This window comes from Bombus flavifrons, chromosome 15 (genome assembly GCF_040668555.2).
Source record: "Bombus flavifrons isolate JBK064 chromosome 15, iyBomFlav1_principal, whole genome shotgun sequence".
In the NCBI taxonomy this organism is placed as follows: Eukaryota; Metazoa; Arthropoda; class Insecta; order Hymenoptera; family Apidae; genus Bombus; species Bombus flavifrons.
The window spans coordinates 9,719,381-9,744,747 of record NC_138456.1 but is presented as its reverse complement, the minus strand read 5'-3'; the positions used below and the strand labels follow the sequence as shown (position 1 = coordinate 9,744,747).

Below are 25,367 nucleotides of genomic sequence, written 5' to 3'. Positions count from 1 at the left end.
AACTTGGATGCATGGTACCACGTGGAATTCTCGCTGCGCGTGGCAGAAGTGTGTTATCTCTAACTGTGAGATCTGTAAGAGTGCGGTATGTTTGTAAAAGCTTTCCCTGACAAAATAAATTCACTCGGTAAATACCATCCAGTACCTATAGAAAGCACAAATCAGCATGAATGTAGAACTCAATCCGAAATGCTACAAAATAAACAGAAGGGAAGTACTCTCAAAAAAAGGCAACGCTGTTTTATAAGAATCGTTTAAGATTCAGAGAGACATGCTTGGAGAAGATCGAGTCATCTGTTAAGTGGGAATTATTATTGTTGTATCATTCTGTTTTTTATTGCTAAATAAATATTTAACGTTCTTGTTACTTTATTTTATATTTAATATAAGTTTGTAGAAACGCGGATTAGACCATTCCGTCCAACACTGGAAACCATTCCGTCAACCGCTGGAAATCCGTCGGGCATCGTTTCTACTTTATACATTCGCATCTTTTCGGTGGTATCTCGTAGGATCTCTTCATCTCGAAGGTTCACTTAACATACTTATCACGTAAGACCTACTTTCCCTACGCTTTCCACGTACTACCTTCCCATATATTCTTACATTAATGAATAAAAACCTATCTTAGGGTGACTTGCGAAAGTACCTATGCGGACACTTGTAGATATCTTCTATGAATATATTACGTTATACAGAGCATATTAAAATTCTATTAGCACTACTATGAGACTCGACAATCGCAATTACGATCGTAAAGTTTATTTACTTAAGTTTGAAATTGCAACATATTTATTTAATACAGATAGGTATGTACATATATACGTAGGATATATATATATATATATTTATATACACACACACATATATATTCGCAGAATAATATTTAAGCAGTCCAATTATCCCTTATATTCATAAGCCTCGATATTTGGTGAAACAACATTTAACAGTTACTGTATATTTAAGATGGATACTCATACTAATTTTCTGTTAAATATACATGTTTGAAATAAATATTTTGTAACTTTTACATACATTTTCAGATTGATTTCAAAGACCAATATAACGATGTTGCGTCTCGCTACAATTCTAATGGAATTTAAAAATGTTTTATATAATACATACGATATAGACATAAAAGTTTTCTATAGTAAGGGTTCAAGTATTTTCGTGAGCCGGTGTAGAAGCAAACATCTCTACGCTGTTTTTCCGGAACGTTAACATGATCCAAAAGAACGAAGGATCGTCGTGACACATCGTATCTTGCAACTTCTTCCTGACCGGTTACGATCGGTTTACGGACAAATCGCTTTAGGAAATAAATGGTGGAACGAGCCGTAGTCAGCCGGGGGGCATCTTGTTTGTAACAGCGGAGAACATTCGCGATCGATTAGGTTATCGGTGTGTGTTAGGAGTATCAAGCCATTGAGAGAACATCGACGACCGAGTACAAAGCTGACTACGCTCGTTCGACCATGTCGTATCGCTTTGAAAGGGAGCGAGAAATTTTCAAATTGCTTCATTACCAAAGGAAGTAGGTATAACCGATGCATCGAGCGAAAGCTTTTCGACACGCCTCCTTGACAAAAGCGAAATGGTCGCGATGCATTCACCGTCTCTGCGACAGACAGACTCGAGCACAACGACAATCCTTAAATAATGCATTCGCGCGTTCAACGCAAAACGCGTTCGCTGAATTGTTCAAGACACAACTTGATACTCTACTGTCTGTAAACTTTCCGACCGAGAAAGTAAAAAACGCCTTGAAAATTGTCACTCCTCCCCTTTTTACCTTCCTCACGCTTGCGTCTTGCTTCTTTTGTCACGATTTAGCGATTTAATCGCAATTGTGACCGAAACCTGAGGAAGGTAATAGAAAACATTAGACTGTGGCAAATTTATTCAGCAGTACAAGAATGGATACATAGATGAATAGTGTAATGAATATCCGGCATTGTTCACGTTGTATAGTTCTAGAACGCTTACGCGGAATATTGCGATAGCGTGCGAAATGTAAGCCAATGTATAGACGTATTCTACGTTGCGCACACGATTGTCTCGTTTCTCTTCGGGTATTATCGTGGTTACGTTATTTGGAAAGTTGACGCACAGGGTTCGTTAATTACGACACCAATCATTACCTTTGCGCTTACACGTATGTAATTACACGACCCTGCAAATAGTTGCAAACATACAAATTGTGAATCTAGCTAACGAATATCGAAACTGATCAGCAAATTTGTCGACGATTTGCCATCGTTTGAAAATCGCGAATCAATTTATTAGAGAATGTTAAAGAAAGCTGTGAACAGTGATAGACTACTCGACTCTTGGCCTGTTCCAAAGAAAGTCTAAATATAAAGATATCCGAGTCTGAAATATTCCGATGAAACATCGAAAATCTATGCAATAATAAACCATTTAAATGCAAATGCAAAGTGTATGAACGAGCTTGGAATAAATTGCTCGGCGGGTCGTTTTCCGATTACCGTTGGTAATTTACCGGAGCAACGATTTCCCCTTTGACGACAAGCACATTCTCATCTCACCAGGAAGCGGTGTGTGGTGCAACAAACAGTTAAAAATAAAACTCGGCCCGCGGTATGTATTTTTCGCATTTCCAGATCTAGCTCAACGAGAACGCGAACATTTTAAATTTAAAATTGCCTCAACTCTGTTTTTTAATCAGCTGTTTGGAGCGAAGTAGAAATTCCTTGGCGGTTCTGATCTGCCTCGTGAAATTGAACGCGTCACGCCTTTTTCTCTTTTTTTTTACTCCATCCCTCGAGGATCGAGATACAGTAGACCATCCTATATCCAAACTACATAATAGACCCAAAGTGCAATTTCCAGATAATAGAACAATCACTTTTCTGATATTAAATTTCATTTATTCAAATAGAGATCCAGAAAATTGTTAGTTTATTTCGATAATTGAGGATCCTCTGTCTTCTTAGCTGTTGAATTATATAAATTTGTTAACACAAGTAATTCTGTAGGATTACTTTCTTTTTGTGAGTCGAGGTATCGAAGTCCTTTTTCAAATGCCTCGATTGCTTTGGAATAAGAAAATACTTCCTCGATGTTCATTCATTTACTGTTTCAGTTCGCGTGAAATTTATTCATATAGTCTATGTCACTCATAAACGAAGCGTTCGTCTATCACGGAATTAAATGTGGCCTTTCATTTTCTCCCTGTCCGCCTCTATTTTTCAGCAAAATCTTATATCACGTAGTTTAACAACTTCCTTTTTGCAAATATAAAAAACACGCCATGCATATAACGAAGGCATCTATCAAGAGCGGGCATTCTATTTGTATAACAACACGTACCAGCGTGTTTGAAAACGTAAAAATCCTCCACCCAAAACCTTCTCGCGCGCTTAACGAACCGCAAACAAATTCTAATTTAGCTCCCCTCTCGGTGGCATAACATATCTTTTCTCGCCTCGTAACGATTCGGGACAGAAGATAATTTGGAAATTTCATTCGGTTATTAGTAACTCGCAGCGAGAAATACACACGCTTCTCTCATTTGATTAATAGCAAAGTTTGAACAGTATCGCGGACGAATACGTCCACCTACACGTGCACGCGTTTCGTTATTTACCTAAACATTGACTGTTGCCGTAATAATAATTATTTTACGATAGCGTTATTATGCATAAATCATTATTAACACCGTTGGCATAACCGCGGCTGTGGCTACGGCGAGCATGTTGCCTTATGCAGGCAAATCCAAACTGCAATTCAAATCGATCATTTGTCGGATCATTGAATAATTGATACGGGGCAGATTTTGTTGAAACGCGCGCCTGCACGAATCGATCCTACACAGAGCAGAGAGGAGAAAATTAAAAGAGATTTTTCTTTGGAAATTGCCGCGATTTACGTGAAATGATCTTTAACGATAGAGCTGCGGTTTCTCGGTCGAAACCATCTCGGCGAGTTGAATAACCAAACGACCGATGCTAACGAATTGCATTACGCTCGCACCGTAATTGTGTTAAAAATGTATTCGACGGGCAACGCGACGTGCCTTCGCTCTTTGCCGCGCCGATAATTAATTTCTTCCAGATACACGATAACGATTTCAAGCGGGGAATTCGCATGCATGAAACGTAATACGAGCGGCGACACGAAAGCGCGTGCTTCTGCATCGACGTTTAAACATGATACACGGATAAACGGATTGATAGGTAAATGGATAGATATATAAAAGAGATAGATGAATTTGCAGATAGATCTAGCGAGTGGATGGACAGATGGATAGATAAGTGTGCGAATAGATTTGAAACAAGGTATCACGGAACGAGGATCGGTCGAAAAGCCATGCTCAGAAAAGTATTATCATAAAAAATGTTTACGTAAAAATATATATGCCATGTGTGTTATATTGTAGAACATTTTAAAACTTCATTAATACCATGTAATAAGGCTCGTCCAGCATTCTCTACCATATACCACTGCTTCATTCCTTATGTTTCTTATTTCATTTCAAATCTTACGTTGTCTACCCTATGTACGTATAATATATACACCATTTACATTCTCAAAAGGTTTCTAGCAAATATTCAAACACTTTCTACCCAATAACCATCAACTTTTTCATCGTGAATCACACCATATAATAATTATTCGTCTCGCGTATTTAGAAACTTCGTCGCGCGGGCGTTTCCTTATTTACCATTCCTTGCTTTACATCGGGAAAGATTTCAAAGATTTAACTTGTACGGCAAAGTTCGTGGAATGTAATCAAACCGAAATTCCTTGTCAAATAGCTTCGTGTACTCTCCAATCCCGATGCTCAAAGACTTTCTATAGAAACCAATAATTTTAAAGCATGTTGCACAAGGTGGACCGGTGGAATATATGGTGACTCGCAGCGAAAAAAATTGCACGCGGTCGACGAATCGTCAAGAGCTAGAGATTTCTATCGGCTGACGTAACAATGACGGTCGAACATTCGTGTCCAATGGATATGCATTCGATATGCATGCAGAAGTAAACTCTACTTGTCGGTATTCTGCGATGCACTTCATTGTCGATATAGCCGTTCTACAGAGCTTGTTATCCGCAGTGAAAATCCAGCCGAATTTTCACACCGAAATTATTTACGAGAGAAGATCGAGTATTACAATTATTTCGTGCATTGCAAGAAACTGGATGATGTATTCAGTTCGATATAGTATAAGCGGTATAGATCGAAGATTATCGTATATTGGAGATGCAGTCACGAGAAGTACTTTCTCAAAAGTCTTTGAGTCGAATCTCATTTAATGACATCGAGGTTACGTAAGATGGGCGTAGAATTTCCAGATCGAAACTCGTTAAACCGTACCGCACGCGTAAAGACTCTTCTCATCGATCGAATCGTATCAGGACAAGGAGGAGCGAGGATCTTTTAAAATCGAAAGATTACCAAGGAAACGATTCGAATGTAATTATATGGTCGACTAGCTTTCTTGCCTCGATCACAGTGCGCGTTGTCCCAAGGGAGGAATCGACGTACGAAATTCTTTTAATAATCGGCCTGATAACGCGAAAAGCACCATGGGCAATTTCCTCGATTTACTTTCCTAACGATAGTAGGTATCGTTGTTCACATCGAGATTAAAGGTACGTACACTACCATTCATAACTACTAGCCATTCGTGGAAAGCGGCACGACTAGGAAATTATTAAAACCTCTAAGAATTATTATATTTCCTTTATTTTTTAAAACTTTGCACAAAGGTAGATAAAAATTGTAGAACTTTAAGATGAATGCAGAATATATATAGTAATTCTACATTCATTATGTTCTTCTTACAAGCACATTTTTTACATATTTTCCTCTTTTTGTTGAGAATTACTTTGCACAAATGCAAAGACGTGATCGATTAATCTTCGCTAATTTAAATTGATTACAGTGAAGTCTTAGTTATTCAGGTGCCGTTTAATCGAAGTTCCATCTTTTCCGAGGTACTTTGAACTTTACCATAACTTCATTTTTTCCGAAGGTTTAACTTAAAAAGTGCGAAAGTGTAAATAGTCAGGTACTGGTAAGACGGTTAATCAGTCAATTAGTTAATTAAACTTAGATACATCTACATTATTAAATTATAAAAATGTTTCCTAATATTTTATTGCACTAGGTAACAGCCATCGTCCTTTCCATATTATTTGAATTTTCAATTATCTGAGATAAGTTCGGTCCACATCACGTCGGGTAATCGCAACTCTACTGCGTCGCTTCTTACATAAAGCCAGGAAATGTTCGAATACCTCCTTTATGACGGAGGGAGTACATACATATGTATACCTCCATACGCAGAGCCGATATAAGAGCAAGTTTGATAGTATCTCCATAAATAAACGCGTCCTGTATAGTCCAGCCGGACGGAGTTGAGCTTTTATTGGAAAATTGAAACCTTTCGCCGCGCAGAAATTTATTGGCTGGAATATCGTCGCGTTCTAACGCTGTTAATTTGTTCCGTGCACCATATGGAACCGTATAGAACAACGTACATCTACATACATGATATCGTATCGAGAGTGTAGCCAAAGTTATACTAAATGAAGTTTTTGCTCGTTGGTCGCGCAATGCGCAATTGTGTAACCGTCGAAGAATATTTAACATCGAAGGACGCATCCAACGTCGAACCGCAATTTTCCAAACCTAACTATGACGTTTTGAATACATTCGTATTGACTGCACGTTCTGTTTCAACTGTGTGCGGTCAGGCCTATTAAGTATTAGAACGCAAATCGGACGAATGTAATTGTGACGAACGGAATTCATTGGCGCGCTATTAGCGCCCGTTGCATAATTGAGATTCTCCAATCTTGACGAAGTGGTCCTTGGTCGGAACTCGACCGGAATATATCTACTTACTTGTGCCATTGATTCAGCGTAATCGCTGAAACGACATCGGACGGTAATCAAATCTGTTCGGAGTAAAGTAATTTCGAAGCAATTTCATTCATCGCGCGTTAGGATCTATGGAGCGGTCGCGCGCAGCTCGTCACAAAACTATCGATTAGCGATGTATCGATTGATTTGGGAAGACCAGTAAAGCGGAAGGAAGGACGACAAAACGGAAAAATCTCATCTCCAAGTGGTCTCGACTCGATCGAAAGACGAATGCGAAGCAGAGTTTAGAACGATGGGTGTTCGACTAACTTTGGTCGAGTACGCGAAACAAAAGTTGAAGGGTTAAAGTTTGCCATGCATTCAGGGCGATAGTATCCTAGACAGGCAAGCCATTTCCACGACCACGACAGCGAACAACTTTACTACCACGAAAAGCCGGCGAAAGGTAAATTTGTTGGGCCGGAGAGCAATCAACGAGCGAGTTTATCCAAATGAATCGATGGACATTCAGAGGGTCAGCGAAAGTATCACTATGCAGCATCGATAAATGAACGAACGTTTAAACAACGAGAAAGGAATGGAGGAGAGATAAAAGAATGAAAGGAATGAAGGAAGGAAGAAAGGAAGGAAGGAACGAACGTAAGAACAGCAAGTGAAGAATCCAAAGCGGTTAATGCGATTCGAGCGGATTTTCTTTGAAGTCTTTCCAAGTAGATCCAACGCAAAGGAGATTACTCGGGTGGAATGACATTACGTGCAAACGCGTTAAAATTCTCCATTGCTCTGTGTAAACGTCTTGGCTTGATTTTTTCGATCGTTCGACCGTGCCAAGAATGTATATCGATTTCATCTAGCTCGCAAAGAAAATAGAGGCGATGGAATTTCGAATGTAACCAAAATTAAAATTAATTATTTATATCGCGGATATTTGTTTTCCCAGCATGCACGAAAACTTCACAACGATAGATACTCGCTCACCAGGTTGCCTGTTCTCGTCGCTGCAATTGTACTCGCGCGCCTACTAATTACATTAGAATTATGATAGTTGAACACGCTTCACAGGTAATGGAGAGTGCTCGACTACCGTGAAACGCGAATTCAACGTTGATTAACCGGAAAGCAGCATTGTTTCAACAACCATATCATAGGGTTGGTAAAGGATGCTGCGGCAATCCTGGCTGTCGCTTCATCAATCGGTGGGATATGTTATTTACCGCGTTGATTTAAAGCTTCGCCGTGTGGTAAATATCGTCGTACCGATATGTCGCAAAAACGTGTCGCAGTAAAATATCCTTTGCCTGTCAAATGGATAAAAAATGGCGAGAAAGCAGCGAGAAAGACACGAGACAAGCTTCGTATCTGTCTTAAAATTGTACCGCGACGGAAAGGAGCGAAACAATTTATAATGGATCGATAGCGATTCGCTTCCTTTCTTGTAGCCACCATCGAAGATTATCTTATCCGTTTGAAGTCCACGATATCATCAATCTCCTCTGTCGCGCGAGGAAGACGACGGATGCCCTCCCTTCCTGCGCTTTAGCATGGATCTTCTTGGATAGCATTGGTTCCGCGGTGCACTCGGTAAAAGTAAAAATAAAGAGAGACCAGATTTCCTTCCGTTGCTCCAGTAATTCGTCGTCCTATCGTTCGAACGTGTTCTGCCGTTAGTCGACGAAATAGAAACGTCCGTCAATGTCGAGACGTTTAAATTACATTTGAATTTATCATCCTCGTTCAGAACGCGTGTTGGATGAAAGCGAACCAGCTCCCGACCGCTAAGAGAGAATCGATGATAAACGCCAAGCGTTACGATTCTCTCTTTCGATTCTTACTTTCGAGATGGAAAAAGACTGTTTATTGAAACGGAGGTCGAAATAATAACGAGGATAATCGAATAACTCGGTAATCACGAGCGAAAGGACGTTGAACTTCGGCCCAGAATTTCGAATTGCGCTCACCATTGGTAAACTTCCGAAAGCCTGCCGGTATGGCGCGTTTCAGACGACAGAGTGCATTTGACATAATTCCCGAAGTTTGACGGGCGGCAAGAAGCAAGAGGCGAGAATTTATGCGTCGCTTGCTAAATTTAATCCGATTTCGGCCGCCTCGATCTACGCGGCAACTTATTTCAATAACAATGTACCGTGGTTAAACCAAAATCCGTAATACCGCGACGCCGTTAGGATCATCGTAGAATAATCGGGAACGTGATCGTTCCTCGCAATTCGCCAAGAAAAATTTTAAAGAATTTCAAAGTAGGATAATTTGACGAATCGTCGAACGCGCGTACGTTTCGCTTCGAAAATATTAAACGATTTGGCGACAGCCGGCTAAGCTTCGCGGAACTTGAAACAACGAGAACGTGATTTTGTCGAGCGAATAGGTTGAGCGTAAGAAATTGGTTTAAACGTACCATTGTGCGACGCATTCTGCGTGAATGCACGCAGTTGAATGCTAGACCCTGAAATTCCATTTGCCTCGTGTCGACGATTTCCTTTCGCGATATATTTTTTCAGCTATGAGTAGTGAACTCGGGAAAAGACAATATATTCTATTCATTTGCCAAATGTATAGTAGTCATATATCTCGAGGAACTTCCGATTGTTATTGCATTATCTTTTTTTCGAGCACCGTGTAATTGGGTTTTATTCGTGCAAAATGGATTTTTACGTAAGGCACAATGGCCCGTTGAGATGACGAAACCGATTTCTCCGTACACGCCAAGTAGGAGGTGGGCAAGCTATAAAATATGAATCGCGATCGATAATCCGTTAGGTATAAAATCACGGACGAAGTTTTCCCGACGTTCGAACATTGACAATTTTTCATAAGAAAGTTGCAATTTGAACATCCACGTTAATCGACGCGAGAGATACGTCCTCGGAGTACGGGGCAACGATCGAGCAAGATAAAACGCAGAAAAGCTGGTAGACATAGAAAACGTGCTTCTATGCGAGCTGCAAAGCTGGAATCCTCTTTTCTTTCGTACGCCTTTCTTCTTTGGAAAACTCGACCCAGCCACGATGCAGGCTCGATGTTTCATCGGATCGAGGGTTGAACGTCAAAGGTCTGCTGACGGATTTTAGAAGCAAACGAGCTGCATAAAAGAGAAGACATTCGCACCTGCCGTTAACCTTAAAAAATCCATTTCATCGTGCTCGTTAGGTCGATCTAGGTCGTTCATTTTCTGCAGGGCACATCTCCAGTTTCCTAATCGTGATAGGCGACGCTCGCCGTTAACTTCCCCACCTTCCGTTACAAGGGTTCCGTTTCAACGAAAAATTTTAACGAACGAGTCCGAAGTTCGCGGAGATGGGTTTAATCGAATTCGAAACATCTCTTTGGTTACGTCTCGATTCGTATCGAACCTTGTGACATCGAATGGAAGTTCCGCCAGGGAAAAATAATCAAATTCCATCCGAATTGATTTTAAAAATATCTTATTTATCGCTTGGCTGATAATGTATCACCGGCTTGATTAACGAGAACGGAGAAAACATGAACATCAAAGCGAGAAAACGATAAATATCGGCGTGAAATACGCTCAAGAAACGTAATCGTGATCGAAGAATTATGGGTGTGAACGAATATAACGAAAATCCAGTGGGATTTGTAAACGTACGGTATTAGGAGGAATAGAGCACTGAGCTGAACCGAAGTCGAAAAAAATGAAAGTCGAGACCTATTCAGAATTTATACGAAGAACAGAGAAGGGCTTTACGCTGGAAATAGCTCTTGGCTATTTAGCCGACTAAACTCGTATATACCTCAGGCTGATTCCCTCGCCTCTCTCGTCGTTCCAGCATCGTCTATGTTTCTCTTTCTTCCGTTCTTCTTTCCGTCTCATTCGTTCTTTCTCACCTGTTCACTTTGCACGTTTCGCGATTCGCGACGTTCCACCGTCGCGAGTTGACGTTTCGTTAAGGATCGCCCGGCACTTTGCGTTTCTTTCGCCTTCTTTTCTGCGTCGCTAATAAAAAGAAAGGAAAAAGGAAGGGAGCGAAAATGATGAACAAGAGAGGAGGATTCAGGAATTCGCATTGTCTCCTCCGGTGATAAACGATATTTCTTTTGAGCATGATCTAGATGAAACAAACTTTTTCCTCCGCTTTGTTGTTTTTTCCGTGAACATTCGCAGAAAGTTGATAAAAAACATCGGAGCGTGGGCGATACGTTTTTAATTGGAATCGTCGCATTATTATTTCAGGCGTTGCCGAAATATTGGACAGCTTTTGTCCTGCAACTGTGTTCTAGCCTGGAAAATCGCGCCAAGGAAACGAGCCTTCCACCCGACGACAATGGCGTGTCCTTCGATATTTTTACTAGCTTAATTTGAGAAACCTAGAGGTCGCGTAAGAAACGTAGAAACGTAATTTCTTGTCCCCGAGATTTTTATACACCGTTTAACTTTCGCGAGTCAGCGAGCGTAACATATGTCCGCTGTCATGTCACTGTTACTTTAGAATATTCCATGTGAATTATTACGCGAAGCAACGAACCAATTATACATATCGAGCCTCGGATTAATTATTTATCGCATGCTGGACGAAACGTAATGAAAAACTAATTTTACGCGACACTCGACTGGCTTTTATTTTTTCGTGATAGTTGATTAGTTCCAATTGGATCTGTGTTCTACGCCTCTGTCGATTTCATATCGATCGAGGAAGATACTCGAAAAGTGAAGCGAACGATCTTTCGCGCGGTTAAACTCGTAATGTTTTTCGGATTCAGGAGAGAAATCCTTCCAATTCTACTAATTTTCGTCTCATTGTTTACCAAAGATAATAATTGGTGTTCGTGCTTTGACGAGTGAACGCACGAAAGTGGAGCAATCGCGACGATTTTATTATAGAGAATACCGAATCCCGTGTCTTTAATTATTACTCGATCGCTCGGTGTTTCGAAAATATGCTCGATCGGGCACGATCGCGTTGCAGGACTCGATAAATTACAAGCAAATTCGCTGCTCACCTGGCTGACCTTTGACTTATCGTTAGATATAAGCAGAATAACCTCGAACACCCACGTAAATACATTAATAATTCACAATTCTATTTGAAGTTTCGGCCAACGAATAACGACCACTTTGATAAAATCGGTCACTCCATGTTTCGTGAAAACATGTTTAACCGCTCGTGCGTTGAAAACTCGTGGCCAAATTCTCCAATGTAATCTGTACGTATCTATATGTTCGTATGCAAGAGTTTCCCACATAAAATTTGGCACTGTTACAAATTCTACGCACTGGTGGAAATTGTATATATTATTTTTGTGGTACAGAAAGGTAAAGAAGTAATACCAATGCGACTATACGTTATCTTAAGTTAATGCAATACAATATGTACTGTATCGTACGGCGACACCGATATCCGGCAATGCAATCTGACCGTACGATCTGGTCATGCAATCTGGCCACGCTGCTTGACCAGTAACTCGACAGTATCAGTCGTAGATATGTCGTTCGTCGAAGATAATCTATGAACGATAACGGTTGAAATCTCACTTCCGTCTTTGAATTAGAAATTGATTTCGATTTTGATTTTAATTTGCGTAACAGTCGATATTGGACAGAATTTTTTGTTTGTCATCCCTATCTGTAATCTTTTATCGTGTTTAAGAAGAGATCGACAAATATAACATGTTCTAACGCTGTTGGAATAAACGAACGCATATCAAGAATTACTTAGCATAAATAACGAGAGCGCTGCTTTCTCATTTTTTTTCTGAATATTTAACTCATATGAAGTTTTTCCCTCAGATAAGATAATTTTGAACATTCGTCTGTATTCTAGTTGCCAGTCATCAGAAATCTCAAGGGAAGCAAGGATAATTAATTTCGGTATCGAGGTATTAAAGCTCTCGGTTAGTTGGCAAACTCGGCTTTTTAAATTTAATTAAAAATCCATGATTATTTCTTATTGTTGGTTATTTAATTTTAATTTCGTATTTATATTTCAAAAAGAGCATAAAGGTAGGAGAAATCTCCCGTTTCCCATTTTCTATCGTTCTTTGAATCGTGTAAAGTAAATAGCAAAACTTTTACTGCTTCCCCATTCCTTTGTCGACTATAAGCAAATAATATCGCGCGACTGTTACGATGAAACTCGAATCAACGTAACTCAACTTCCTCTCAAAATGAAGAAAATACTTCAACGAACAGAAACTAGATCCAGACAGAAACGAACGAACAGGAGTTATTTTCATAAAAATTTTGCATCGAGGCATTGTCACGATTTTTATGTTCATAGCAAAAAGTAATTTCCGAGTACCGTCGATGTATGCGACACAAAAGAATATGAAGGAATATCTGCCGTCAGAATTGAAAACGAGACCTGCGAATATTCTCAGGTTTTCTCGCGTGACACTCAAACCGAACATTTCGTTGAAGTTGGTGACACGCGTACGAGCACACGCTTCCTCAAAGTAGCGGAAAAAAGAAGGGAATGCGTTGGAAATGCCTACACCTGGGGCTTCGAATTTCATTGGGACTTTCAACTTTCCATCCCACTAATTGGCTTTCTCGGTGAATACACGTGAAATTCTCCCGTTTCCCGAGCTGCCCGAGCTCTTCTCCTCACCCACCGTACAGAAGGCACAAAGTTTTCGTTCGCTCTTATTTAGTGCGATCGGCTCTCTGGCTTTTTATCCTCCGCTCTGTCTGCCCTTTTGCTCTCTGCCCTGTGCATCCTCGCTACCTAAAATACATCATAAACGCGCAACTTTTTACAGAATCCGGAAATCCGCATAATCACGTTGCAGCGACTAAATTTCACTTTGTTTCTATTTCCAGTGGATTGCCGAACCTTTTGATTCTAAAAGCGTTACGAAACGACGAATGTTCGTTATGGATAAAACGAAGAATACGTCACCGCATTTTTACGAGCTATTTGCTATTTAGTAAGAAAATATACACGCGATTTCCATTTGACGGTGTATGCGACAACTCGATTGAGTTATAAATATATAACACCCAGATGAACGAGAGTTTGTTTGAGTTTTAAAAATACGACGGTTTACGCGCATTTAATGCAAACAGAGAATAGTTGGTTCGATCAGTTGCGAGATTTTCGATAAAATGGCGAGTTCCGTGAATAACGCAGCTGCGTTCATTTCCAGGGCAGCAAACTTATAATGAAATTTTGGTTTTGATAGCTTGCACAATAGATTGGCCTGCTTCGTAAACTAGTCGGTGGATTTCCATGCGATTCGAATCAATATGATATCAAAGATGTCTCTCTCTTTCCGTGGTATATCGTTCTAGATAAAGAAATCGTTTATTCTAAAAACCGAGAGGCTCTCAATTACGCTCGAAGGGAAAGCTTCGTTTTGCCTATTCATTCGATGAATCTCACTTCGGATTTCAACGACGTTAATAACCGGTCTATCGGCTACGTCAAAAGGAACCCAAAACTATCCCAATATTTATGAATGGAAGAACAATTAGTGTATCTTATTCTGATTCTAGCAAATATGAGATTCGAGATAATAGAATCGATCGATTTTCTCTACCTTTGAGCAAATTGGAATTTTTCTGCTACGAAAAATACCAACGCCGTTCAAATAATTCGTTTCTACCTGCACGAGACGACGCGCTTCTCTTCGTTCAATAGGTAAGAATAGAAGGAAGATGAAAATGTTTTACAATCTCTATCCTATCGACTGAAGCTGAAGATAACAATTTTGCAGGTTCGTAAGAGTTTACGGATCGATAAAGCTGGCGTACTTTTCCACGCGAGTCGAGAACGCAAAGATCGCTATGCGCTTTTGTTTCTTTTTTCTCTCTCGACCACGAGAAAGCAGGCTCTCATTGTTCGTTGTCGTTCCCCGGTGATCCCGTTTTTCGGTAATGCTGAGCTCGCGACTCGCGACGCAGCCTCGGCATGGCCTACAGCCAACGCATGAACAGCCAAGGCGTTGTGTTTCACACAGTTAAGATCGATCACCATTTGGATCCCTTTGTTCAACGACAATATACATAATGAATTCTGCTCGTTAATCTTTATCGATATTATCGATAGATAATAATAATAAATTTGGTGAATTTGACGAATCTTCGATTTATGTTATCATCGTGAATCGTTGATTCCGCTCTCGAAACACACACGAGATTAGGATTTCATTTTCGAATGAAACATGTCACGTTTTCCTTCGTGGATACGTATACCTGCTTCATTTGCAACGAATAAAGGATCGATCAGCGCGACGCTATCAATTAAATACACGTCCTTGCATAGAAACGAAGTTTAAGTTTCGTAGGTTTAATTAATTCGAGCAGCTCGAACGCCTTGAAACGAGTTCACTGGGCCACCAGTTAATGTATGCCGATCCACAAGGAATCGGTAATTCCCTACGTAGACCGACGCGACGGCTCCGGTATGCTGTTTGCGGTACCCAAATGCAATATACCAGAGCGTATCTGTCGCATACACGTGCTGTATCTCTCGCTTCCGTGTACCCATCAGCCGGCTACCTTGGTAAATGCGGTTAGGAAGAGATCGAAACTGCTGTCGTTCGAAACGTAATTGCCAGCAACCTGGCGTTCACGCGTCAATTATTACTCGATGCGTTCAATTTCACCGTGTGCATACGTATATCCATATCCTTTTGTCGCTAGACTATGCTTCTCTGTTCTCCTTTCTAATATCTGCCGGTTACATACCATGTTTGTTCTCGTTCGCGCTCGTCCTCGTCCTCGCTCTCAACCTCACGCGAGTAGCTTGTCTTCGAGTATCCTCGACGGAGAAACGGGAAGCTTCACTTTGACACACGGGATTTGTTACACCGAGCTGTTCCTGACGTTACTCGGGCATCGTCGTAAAATATACGCGAGCACGTTCATACTATGCAAATGAGATTGCTATATGCTATCCCGAAAATAAAAATAGAGGGCAGTGAGAGACACGAGCCGAATAGGGCTAGGTGTATAGACCAAGGTAAAAGAACACCGGGGTGGTAGTAATTCAAACCTATCTGTGTATCATATACATACGAGTTATGTATATTCCTCTCTCTGTTCGTAAAGGCTAGCCGAATCGCGATCAAAAGCTGTTTAACCAGCAAAAACAAAACGCTTGATGTTTGGTCGAATTTTATTCAATTTTATTCCAGTGCAACGCCGCCGTTGGCGTGAAGGCGTTCTTCGATATGATGCACAGCGGACCGCACAAGGTGATGCTATTCGGAGCAGCTTGCACGCACGTCACAGATCCCATCGCTAAAGCATCGAAGCATTGGCGTCTCACGCAGGTAAGTTAGAAACTTTGATGAGCTCTAATTTTCTAGCTTTACGACACGAATGTGCTAACGAATTAAATCCCTTAGGATTGCGTCGTGTCGCGCTTACAGCATAATTGAATAACAATGGTAGATCTTTTGATGAACTTTTGATAAATTTGACTGACATTTGCTGAATCTTATAGCGAATTTTTGGCCAATCTGTTGATCGATCTTTCGATGATTCTTCTGATGAATGGTCAACTTGTTGGTCAATCTAGTTTCTGAATGTTTGTTCGGAATTAAACAAGTTTAACTATAGTTTCGTTAGCTGCTGAAACGAATACTTGTATTTCCTATTGAATATCTTTGAATATTGAATACCTTTTGCAAACAGCCATGTTGATATTTTCGCAAAGATGTATTTGTGGTAGTGAGGGTGAACGTGCGAGAATAGAAAGTTTAGATTACTAAGGAGTTCCCACTACCAAGGTCTGGGGTGTCCAGTGTGCAATTCAAGTTACCAGACTTCACAAGGGTGTAACTTATAACACTCAACCTCGAGAATTCTGATCTTTGTTCGAGAGAAGAGTGTCTGCATCGCATCGATCGTTGTCTCTGACACCCTTTGTCAGAACTTTAACGAACCGAATTCCTGACGAGTTATTGCGAATTCCTACGCTCCTTTCTCACCTTAATCATCCTTGTTGAATCTTCTTTGTTGCAGCTTAGCTACGCAGACACGCACCCGATGTTTACGAGCAATAGCTTTCCAAATTTCTTTAGGGTGGTGCCTTCCGAGAACGCGTTCAACGCTCCCCGCGTGGCGCTTTTAATGCATTTCAATTGGACCCGGGTCGGTACCATTTATCAAAACGAACCGAGATACGCTCTGGTGAGTATTTAAAATTTTACGAAAATATAATGGAACGTGATACACGCGCTACCGGACAGACACGGTCAACATTTCGTCAAACCCGCGCCACCGCGAAACCTCACCAACGAATCTTTCAAACTTGCGCGCTTCTTTCGTATCTCTCGTACCTTCGCATCTTCCCGGTTGTTGCATCCACTGTATACAATTACAATTTACCTATGCTTACAATTTCACCTGAATCGTTAACAATCGTAACAATTGATATTCGTAACCAAAAAAAAAGTTGAACTATCATTTTATTTGCTGAAAACGCAACAAGCCTCGCTCATCTCTTCCAACTTGAGCATCTCGATATTACGACGATATAAAATATAAAATTATAGTGTGATATTCGATATACGGCATCGTATACCAGCGAGAAACTTTTTATTTGTATTTACAGGCACACAATCGGCTGCTCACAGATCTGGATGGCTACAGTATGGAAGTAGTGGAGTCGCAAAGCTTCGCCACCGAGGTGACCACGGCGCTTGAGAAGCTGAAAGAGAAAGATGTTAGAATAATTTTAGGGAATTTTAACGAAGCGTGGGCTAGACGAATATTCTGCGAAGCGTATAGGTACGCGAACCTACATAATAACAAAATTATTTATTGAATATCACGAGTAGACTATGGATAGTTATGCAAATTAATATCTTTGTGAATACAATTGAATAAATGGAACTTTCTTGGCAAAAAAGCGTATTCGCACATCACTATATTAAATTTCGTGTCGCTTCATATGTCTACGCAAATTTGATGCTATTAAAATGAAATGCAGAACCTTATAAAAAAATTTCATCGTGTGCCAATACTTTTTGTAGTCACTAAAAACGAAGACTTTACATTAGATATTTTATTCAATTTTGCGTGTAACGTAAATATGCATTTTTGCGCCTTAAAGTTTCATAAACAGTCTCTGATTGATCCCTGAATTCACCGAAGCATATTGCGTTTGCAGATTTGGCATGTTTGGGAGAAAATATCAATGGGTGATCATGGGAACGTATACTAATGACTGGTGGATGCATTCTGGGGGCGGATGCAATTATACTAATCTTGTGGAAGCTCTGCAGGGTGCTATATTAACTGACCTGCTGCCGATCAAGACGGAGGAGCAGGAGACCGTAGCTGGAATCGTAAGTACCAGTAATACCAGTAGAAATTCAATCGCGTGGTGTCAACGTTCTTCTTGATTTTCTTTAGACAACCGAGCAGTATCAGTTCGAGTATGACTCGAGACGAGGCGGGGAGTATTCCAGATTCCACGGATATACGTACGATGGTATATGGGCGGTTGCTCTAGCTATAGAACACGTGGCAGGCAAGATAACACATCACCGTCGCAATCAGACCATGTCGGATTTCAGATACAGGGACGAATTTTGGGAAGAACTTTTTCTCGAAGCTCTGAAAAACACCAGCTTCGAAGGTGTCACGGTCAGTATGAAGCCACGATCATTCAAATTAGGTCCTCTGTAAGTCTGTCTAGTCTCTATTTAAAGGATCGTGTGTGCATAATTTTCCAGGGACTCGTGCGTTTCTATGATAACGAAAGGAGAGCGTATATTCTGTTGAAACAATTTCAAAGTGAGTATGAGACGCGACGATGTCGCTAACTTGAGAGATTCGTGTGCGTTTTCTTCTATCACAGGAGACAGAGAGGTAAAGGTCGGCGAATTCAATGGCATGACAGGGGTTCTGAATCTGTCCAAGGGCGAACCCTTGGTCTGGGGAGGAAAATCACCACCAAAAGATCGAACGCTTCACATCATCGAGCAATCGACCGTAAATATTACGATCTACGCCCTGCTCGCTTCCGCGGCTAGCGTGGGTATCACCATGGCGGCCATTTTTCTCGCCATCAATATCAAATATAGAAATCAAAGGTGATTATGCGATAAAGGGATAGTTCCTTCGTTTTTCTTCTTTCTCGCGAACTTCATCGTGGGCTCGTTCTGCTCGTCTTTTTGACATGAATCGAATCGAAGAACACGGAATTAAGATGCACGGGTAAAAGGACGATCGTGTTCTTTCAAACGAGAAAAATCGTTGGTTGTTTTTTTTTTAGCTCTTCTTTTTACCCGTACAGTCGCGATATTCTCTTTCCCTTCTCATGTCCGACGTTCGATCATCTTCGACGTTTCAGATACATAAAAATGTCATCGCCGCATTTAAACAACCTCATTATCGTCGGATGCATGCTGACCTACAGCAGTGTAATTTTCCTTGGGTTAGATTCGCAGCTGTCCAGCGTAACGGCATTTCCCTACATTTGCACCGCCAGAGCATGGCTATTGATGGCTGGCTTTTCCTTGGCCTTTGGTTCCATGTTCTCGAAAACATGGCGAGTACACTCGATATTCACCGACGTTAAATTGAATAAGAAGGTGAGTCGATCGGTTCGTGGTCTGCGTTTTTCATCTTCACGCTACGCGTGTGATCGCAATGTCCCCTACGTTTTTACTTTAGGTGATAAAGGATTACCAGCTGTTCATGGTGGTTGGTGTATTATTGGTTATCGATTTGGGGATTATGACGACCTGGCAGGTTGCAGATCCATTTTACCGAGAAACGAAACAAATGGAGCCTTATGTAAGCGCAACAATATCTATCCAATATACCGAGGTGAAAATATGGTGCATAAAAAAATACGAGTAGCGTGAGTTACTTCTTCCGTTTCAGCCTCATCCTTCCAGCGAAGACATCATCATAATACCAGAAAATGAATACTGTCAAAGTAATCGAATGACCATTTACTTAGGATGTATATATGCATACAAAGGTGTCTTGATGGTAGGTAAATGCTTACTGAACGATCCATTCGAGAGACAGCGCCGGCATGATTACAAATTTTTCTCAAGTAATAGAAAGAAAAATTATTAGCGAAACGAAGGATGTTACACAACACAATTTTTTATCTTGTAGATATTTGGCGCCTTTTTGGCATGGGAAACCAGGCATGTTAGTATTCCGGCGTTAAACGACAGCAAATATGTCGGAATGAGTGTATACAATGTTGTAATCATGTGTGTTACCGGAGCAGCTATAAGCTTCGTGTTGGCTGACAAACAAGACGCCATGTTCATTATGTTGGCGATATTCATAATATTCTGCAGCACCGCTACTCTATGCTTGGTTTTCGTACCAAAGGTACGCAAGCTTTAAAACGCAAATTCTTATGTATTTATATCTTTTACTTCATACTTCATATTATGTTATTATTATTATTTTGTCGTTTTGTTGGTAAAAACAAAGCTAACGATTCGTTTTCCACGTTAGCTGATAGAATTGCGAAGGAATCCTCAAGGTGCGATAGATAAACGAATCAGAGCCACGCTCAGGCCAATGTCGAAGACGCGAAGGGATTCGAGCATCAGCGAATTGGAAGAACGTCTGAAAGAAGCCACGCTGGCGAATCAAAAGTTTCGTAAGCAACTGCTGGAAAAGGATTCAGAACTTCAGGTAAACGAGTGAGACAATTCAAGCAAAATAGCCATTGAATGAACAATTGTATTGATTGCAGATGTTTCTAAGGAGGATCGATGATCAAACTGCATCGAATACGCAAGAAGCGATGGACAGACTGACGGTTCCGAGACAAGAAGGCACAACGGTGAAAAAAGAGGGTAAGCAGGGCACGATTGTATTGCTTCTTTTCGATATTCTAGCACGTTATACCCTATCCTATTGATGCCCTTTTATCTTATCCTAGGTCTATCTGTTACAACAGAGACAACGGACATTTCGATGTCGATGTGTAGCCTAAACTCGACTACCACATCTCAACCGGAAGGCGGCGACTACACGAATTCAACCGCGACCGAGCATCAAATTGGCAAGTGCGTATACGATCTACGCGTCTAATATCGCTATATTATTATATTGCGATTAAAACCATGCTACCGATAAATTTATATTCACGTTTTTTCTCTCCCAGGAAAAAGACGTCTTTCTCGAAGGTACCGGCAATAGCGATCGATAGCGAACGAGTTCCTTTGGTTCCCGAAATGCAAGAGATCAAAAAGGGAACCGTAGATAGCTCGACCTCGGCTCCATCTTCGGTATTGAAACATGCGGACGACTTCGGCCGTAGAAGAAGTCGTTCGTCCGGACCTGGGAAAGAGAGCGAGCCTCTTCTTACCGAAAGGAGTCCGGACTCACGACCGGATGCTGGTAAAACGAATGTCGAATTCGTCCCGGAAATTGTCGAAGAAGGAGACGCTATTATCCTCGAAGAGACTGAGATACCCAGACATGGAAAGTCGATCAGATGTAAAGACGATCGTAGGTCCAGACTCCCTACACCTCCGCCGACGAAAAATGTCTCGTTTGGTGAACTTCATGAGCAGAACTACCTCGAGCAGGCGATTCTGCCTCCACCATTGCAATTCGTGCCCAAACATCGACATTCTGGTGAGAGGTCCACTTCTATATATTGCGCAAAACTGGAAAGAAGTCCCTTGAGTCTTCTCGACCAATCTTCTGATTACTCCCTTCGCTCGTTTCGTCTGATACAATGTTACATGATCTTATTTGTAAATGTGAAACTTTCGACCAATATGCGCGTCTGATTTTATAATCGTATTGGATTTATTGGAGATAACCAATCAGCACTTCCTTCCAGCTCTCCTCAGTACTTATTGATCCTACGATTCTCGCGATGAGTTCGTGCAAGTTCTCACTTCCAATCACTTTCGTTTCATTCTAGTTGCGGCGACAAACGCATCCGCTCATCATTCTCTGAAAAGAAGATCGTCCGTAAAAAGTAACGGAATGGCTCATTCCCATCACGAGTTGTTCCAAACCCGGAGGACTAGCGTACCGGCCAACTGCATCAGCTATATTTCGACTGAAAACGTATCGAAATCCGAAGCAACGGAAATCTCGTTGAATTCTGGCCTCGATAAATCTTACGTTATCGGCGAGTGCGGTCATCGTCGGGCGTTACTTTCTGGTACTGGGTACCGCTGTGAGAAACACGGTGGTCGAAGACACTCCCGGACGATGTTGAACGGCTCGGCAGAAACTCCGCCTCCACCGCGAAGGCAGAAAAAGCACTACGATTCTCAAAACGCAAGTTCTCCGAGTGTGCCCGCTATGGTCAACGCGAGTTACTCCGATACAGGTGAGTGACGCCACTCTTTTTGCTACTCTGTCATATTGTCATATTTCGATTTTGATAAAATCCTATACTACTTTTTAATAATGGCAAATTGTAATAATTGTAAAACTATTTCATAATGATTAAAAGTGGAAGAAAACCGTAACCCAGCATTTTAATGGATTTGGAATAAACATTTCCGTGCTCCATGTATTTGCAGAGAAATATGAAGGATCCATGTCAACGATCATCCAGCGGTCAGTGTCCGAGAGATCGCGAGAAAAGTGCCCTAGGCTGCGAGGCGAGGGTCACGCGATGATCGAGTGCCCGCATCGCGCCACCCGCCGAATACGAGAGTGCAGACACACCGAGTCGAAGCTACGGCAGCAGGCTCGCCTGGAATACGTGCAAAGTACGCCAAACGTCGCTACCATTCACAATAACAAATTCGCAAGCGCGAATCCGCGTGGGGGTGGCAGTGGCGGTGGTGGAGGTAGTGGTGTGGCTGGAAGTGCGAACGGACCGGGAACGGCCAGCTCCGTGACCGGTAGCAGTTCAGACGTTGTTGGTGGTTCCGCTGCGAACGTTTCGAAAATGTATAGTGCCGTGTCGGACGGCGAATTGCTCGATCTGGCGATCTTACCGATTTTTCAGAAGCTGCTCACCGAGAGGCACAAAAGTTCCTCGAGGGCCGGCTACGGCGCTAGTGTAGCCAGCTGTCCGAATATATCTATCAAATGCGACATCGTTGAATACCTTTAACGATCTTCCAACGATTAGTTTCGAATTTCATCTGGTGATCTCGTTCTCTATCTCTTTCCCTTTCTTCGAACCCTCTTTCTCTCTTCACGGCCTTAAGACGCGTCATCAACTCGCGAAACGCGTTCCTTGACGGCCGAGACTATGACATCTTTTTTCGCGAGCAATCATCGTTCCTTTCTCGAGCCTGCCTACCTTTGCGATACTCTCGCGGACGTTTGAGCGAGCAGCAGCGCTGCTATTTCGAATATACGTAAATGTACGCAAATAAGACGCTATGTTATTCATAAGTCATCGGACGCTTCGTATGTTTCTTACATAGAGATATATATGAACGTTGTAATTGCAAAAAGAAGTTGACATTTATTAATCGTTTTTATGATAAGAAAATTATACTATGTTTTAAAAATCTTATTATAAAATATTTTAATAAACGTTATGTTTCAAATTGACGAGGGACTGATGACTTATGAATAGGAGTCCTATCATAGGACTAAGTAGGTATAAGCGAACGTTACATTCCTATGCGGACGGAACGGAAACGATATCGAAGGACTAACGAGAGGATGCCGGCCTCTGTTCGACGCTCGAGAATCTTTTAGCCTTTCGGTTAACGAAACGAATCGAACGAATCGCTCGCGATATTCTACGAACAAGTTTTACGGAAATCTACAGCGTCTGCACTGTAACGGTTACTCTTCTGAACTTTTGCCATTTTCGTTTCCTCATCTCGATTCTCGTTCCGACGACGAAACGTCGTACAAAACGATACAGGCACATGACGCCTTTGCGTCCACGAGAAAACGGATGTCACAGCGACCTATCGTTCCAAAATGCGGAGCCCCGTTTTTTATAACAAATTACATGAAAGCAGTTTGTCATACGAAAATAAAAAAATAACGTTGCATCGATTCGGTCGATAAGAAAGAATAGCCAGTATTGAAATGAACGTAGAAAAAAAGGGTGTTAGCGTATGCGTCTAATCTAACTCTATCATTGTAAGCGTGCGTAATCGTTTTAAATAATTTTATAGCGTACGAAATTCGTACAATCGCTGTTTAGCAAATTCGAAGAATAGACGTACGAGTCGAAAAATTTCGAACCGTTTTATAGGATTTTTCCCTCGCGTTTCGAGGGAGATAACTTTTTTTTACGTTATACCAAGAGTCTCTTCTTAAAAAAGAAACAGAAAAAAATGAAAAAGTACAAAAAAAACGAACAAAAAGGATTAAAGGGAAAAGAAAATGAAAAAAATATATCACGTATGTTGATTTTTGTCGCAAATACGCGTTCGCGTCATATTAAATCATATTTAATGAACTTCTTACTACTGTACTGACGCAAATTAATTCTAAACTGATTGTTATCAACTCCTGAGACAGCTCAAAACACACTAACACATTGACATGAAAAATAAATAAACAAGTGAAGCATACAATAAGCGTTCACAATAAGAGGCTTTTAAAAATATTGCCCTTGTCATGATCTAAAACTATATTCGCTTTTTCACGATAAACGGCCGGCGTCTTTTTGTTGACGAAATATATCACAATGTAAACAATTTGCGGGCAAGTTCTAAATGTGATCTAAATGCCTAGTAAAAGGAATCGATGAAATACTGTATTATCTTTTCGTTTCGCGTATTTTATCCTGATCCATTTTCCTCTTCTTCTCTATCCCGCGCTTTCTCTGTTTCTCTTTCACCTTCCTTCCTCATTCCATATTGTTTCATTTGTATCTTTTCTCCTTCTGTTCTTCTATACGTATTTTTTTTTGACTAAAATCTGAAACAGCCTACGATAAACGAAAAGTCGAAAAAGCGTCCGGATATTTGGAAAAGCGTATTCTCTGAGAGCCTAATGCTCGTCACAGAACTTTCATTGTGTGGTTACGCGAGTCTTGTATATAACTATCGAAATAAATGTCATGTTTACAGGTAAAAACAGGCATTTGTTATGTAGTACGAATTATACCCGCTTCATACTTTTTAAGACAGTTTACAAGCAGGCGTAACTCCCCTTTTTAACTATAAATACACTTGTTATCTTTGTATGTTGTGCCACAGTAATTTTCAGTCGTTTGCGAAACTCGCGATGCACGAAACATCGAGATTTGAAAACTTTGGAAAAATTTCGATAATTTAAAGTAATTAAGTACAAGTCGATACTAACAGGTCAATTATATTAAATTTTATCAATAAAGTTGATTCATTCGTTTTCCACTATCTTACGTTCCTTAAAACTAAATCTGCTCATTACGATCGATATCTATAATTCTATACTAAATAAGAAACAGTCAATGAAGTTGTACACACGTCATAAATACAACGCAGTCGTTGTTTTCTGTCGTACCTCTTCTTATTTACGAAATTTTCTTAGAAATATAAAATGGGCTGCTTTCCTTTGATATTATAAAGAAATGTGGATTCTACAAATAATCCCAAAGCTAGTTGGCATTGTCTAGGATAGATTTGACGTACTTTATAATAGAGCAATCTGCTAATATAAAGAAAATAC

The 25,367-nt window shown here is 40.8% G+C and overlaps 1 protein-coding gene across 7 annotated transcripts in view; it reads left to right on the top strand.

Annotated features, from left to right (window-relative positions):
* The window catches only part of GABA-B-R2 (gamma-aminobutyric acid type B receptor subunit 2), an 85,384-nt gene extending 60,309 nt beyond the window's left edge, over positions 1 to 25,075 (top strand). For 6 of the 7 annotated variants that reach the window (XM_069128638.1, XM_069128637.1, XM_069128634.1 and 3 more), the window contains 17 exons: positions 15,968 to 16,105; positions 16,800 to 16,967; positions 17,392 to 17,567; positions 17,950 to 18,127; positions 18,195 to 18,428; positions 18,518 to 18,578; positions 18,643 to 18,877; positions 19,138 to 19,378; positions 19,461 to 19,583; positions 19,674 to 19,784; positions 19,917 to 20,141; positions 20,271 to 20,453; positions 20,515 to 20,617; positions 20,704 to 20,830; positions 20,929 to 21,404; positions 21,700 to 22,116; positions 22,313 to 25,075. In XM_069128638.1, the coding sequence (XP_068984739.1) occupies positions 15,968 to 16,105; positions 16,800 to 16,967; positions 17,392 to 17,567; positions 17,950 to 18,127; positions 18,195 to 18,428; positions 18,518 to 18,578; positions 18,643 to 18,877; positions 19,138 to 19,378; positions 19,461 to 19,583; positions 19,674 to 19,784; positions 19,917 to 20,141; positions 20,271 to 20,453; positions 20,515 to 20,617; positions 20,704 to 20,830; positions 20,929 to 21,404; positions 21,700 to 22,116; positions 22,313 to 22,854 (3,738 nt within the window). In that variant the 3' untranslated portion in view covers positions 22,855 to 25,075. The remainder of the gene's footprint in view (positions 1 to 15,967; positions 16,106 to 16,799; positions 16,968 to 17,391; positions 17,568 to 17,949; positions 18,128 to 18,194; positions 18,429 to 18,517; positions 18,579 to 18,642; positions 18,878 to 19,137; positions 19,379 to 19,460; positions 19,584 to 19,673; positions 19,785 to 19,916; positions 20,142 to 20,270; positions 20,454 to 20,514; positions 20,618 to 20,703; positions 20,831 to 20,928; positions 21,405 to 21,699; positions 22,117 to 22,312) is intronic. The other variant, XM_069128639.1, reaches the window with a different exon arrangement.
* Positions 25,076 to 25,367: the final 292 nt, after the last annotated feature.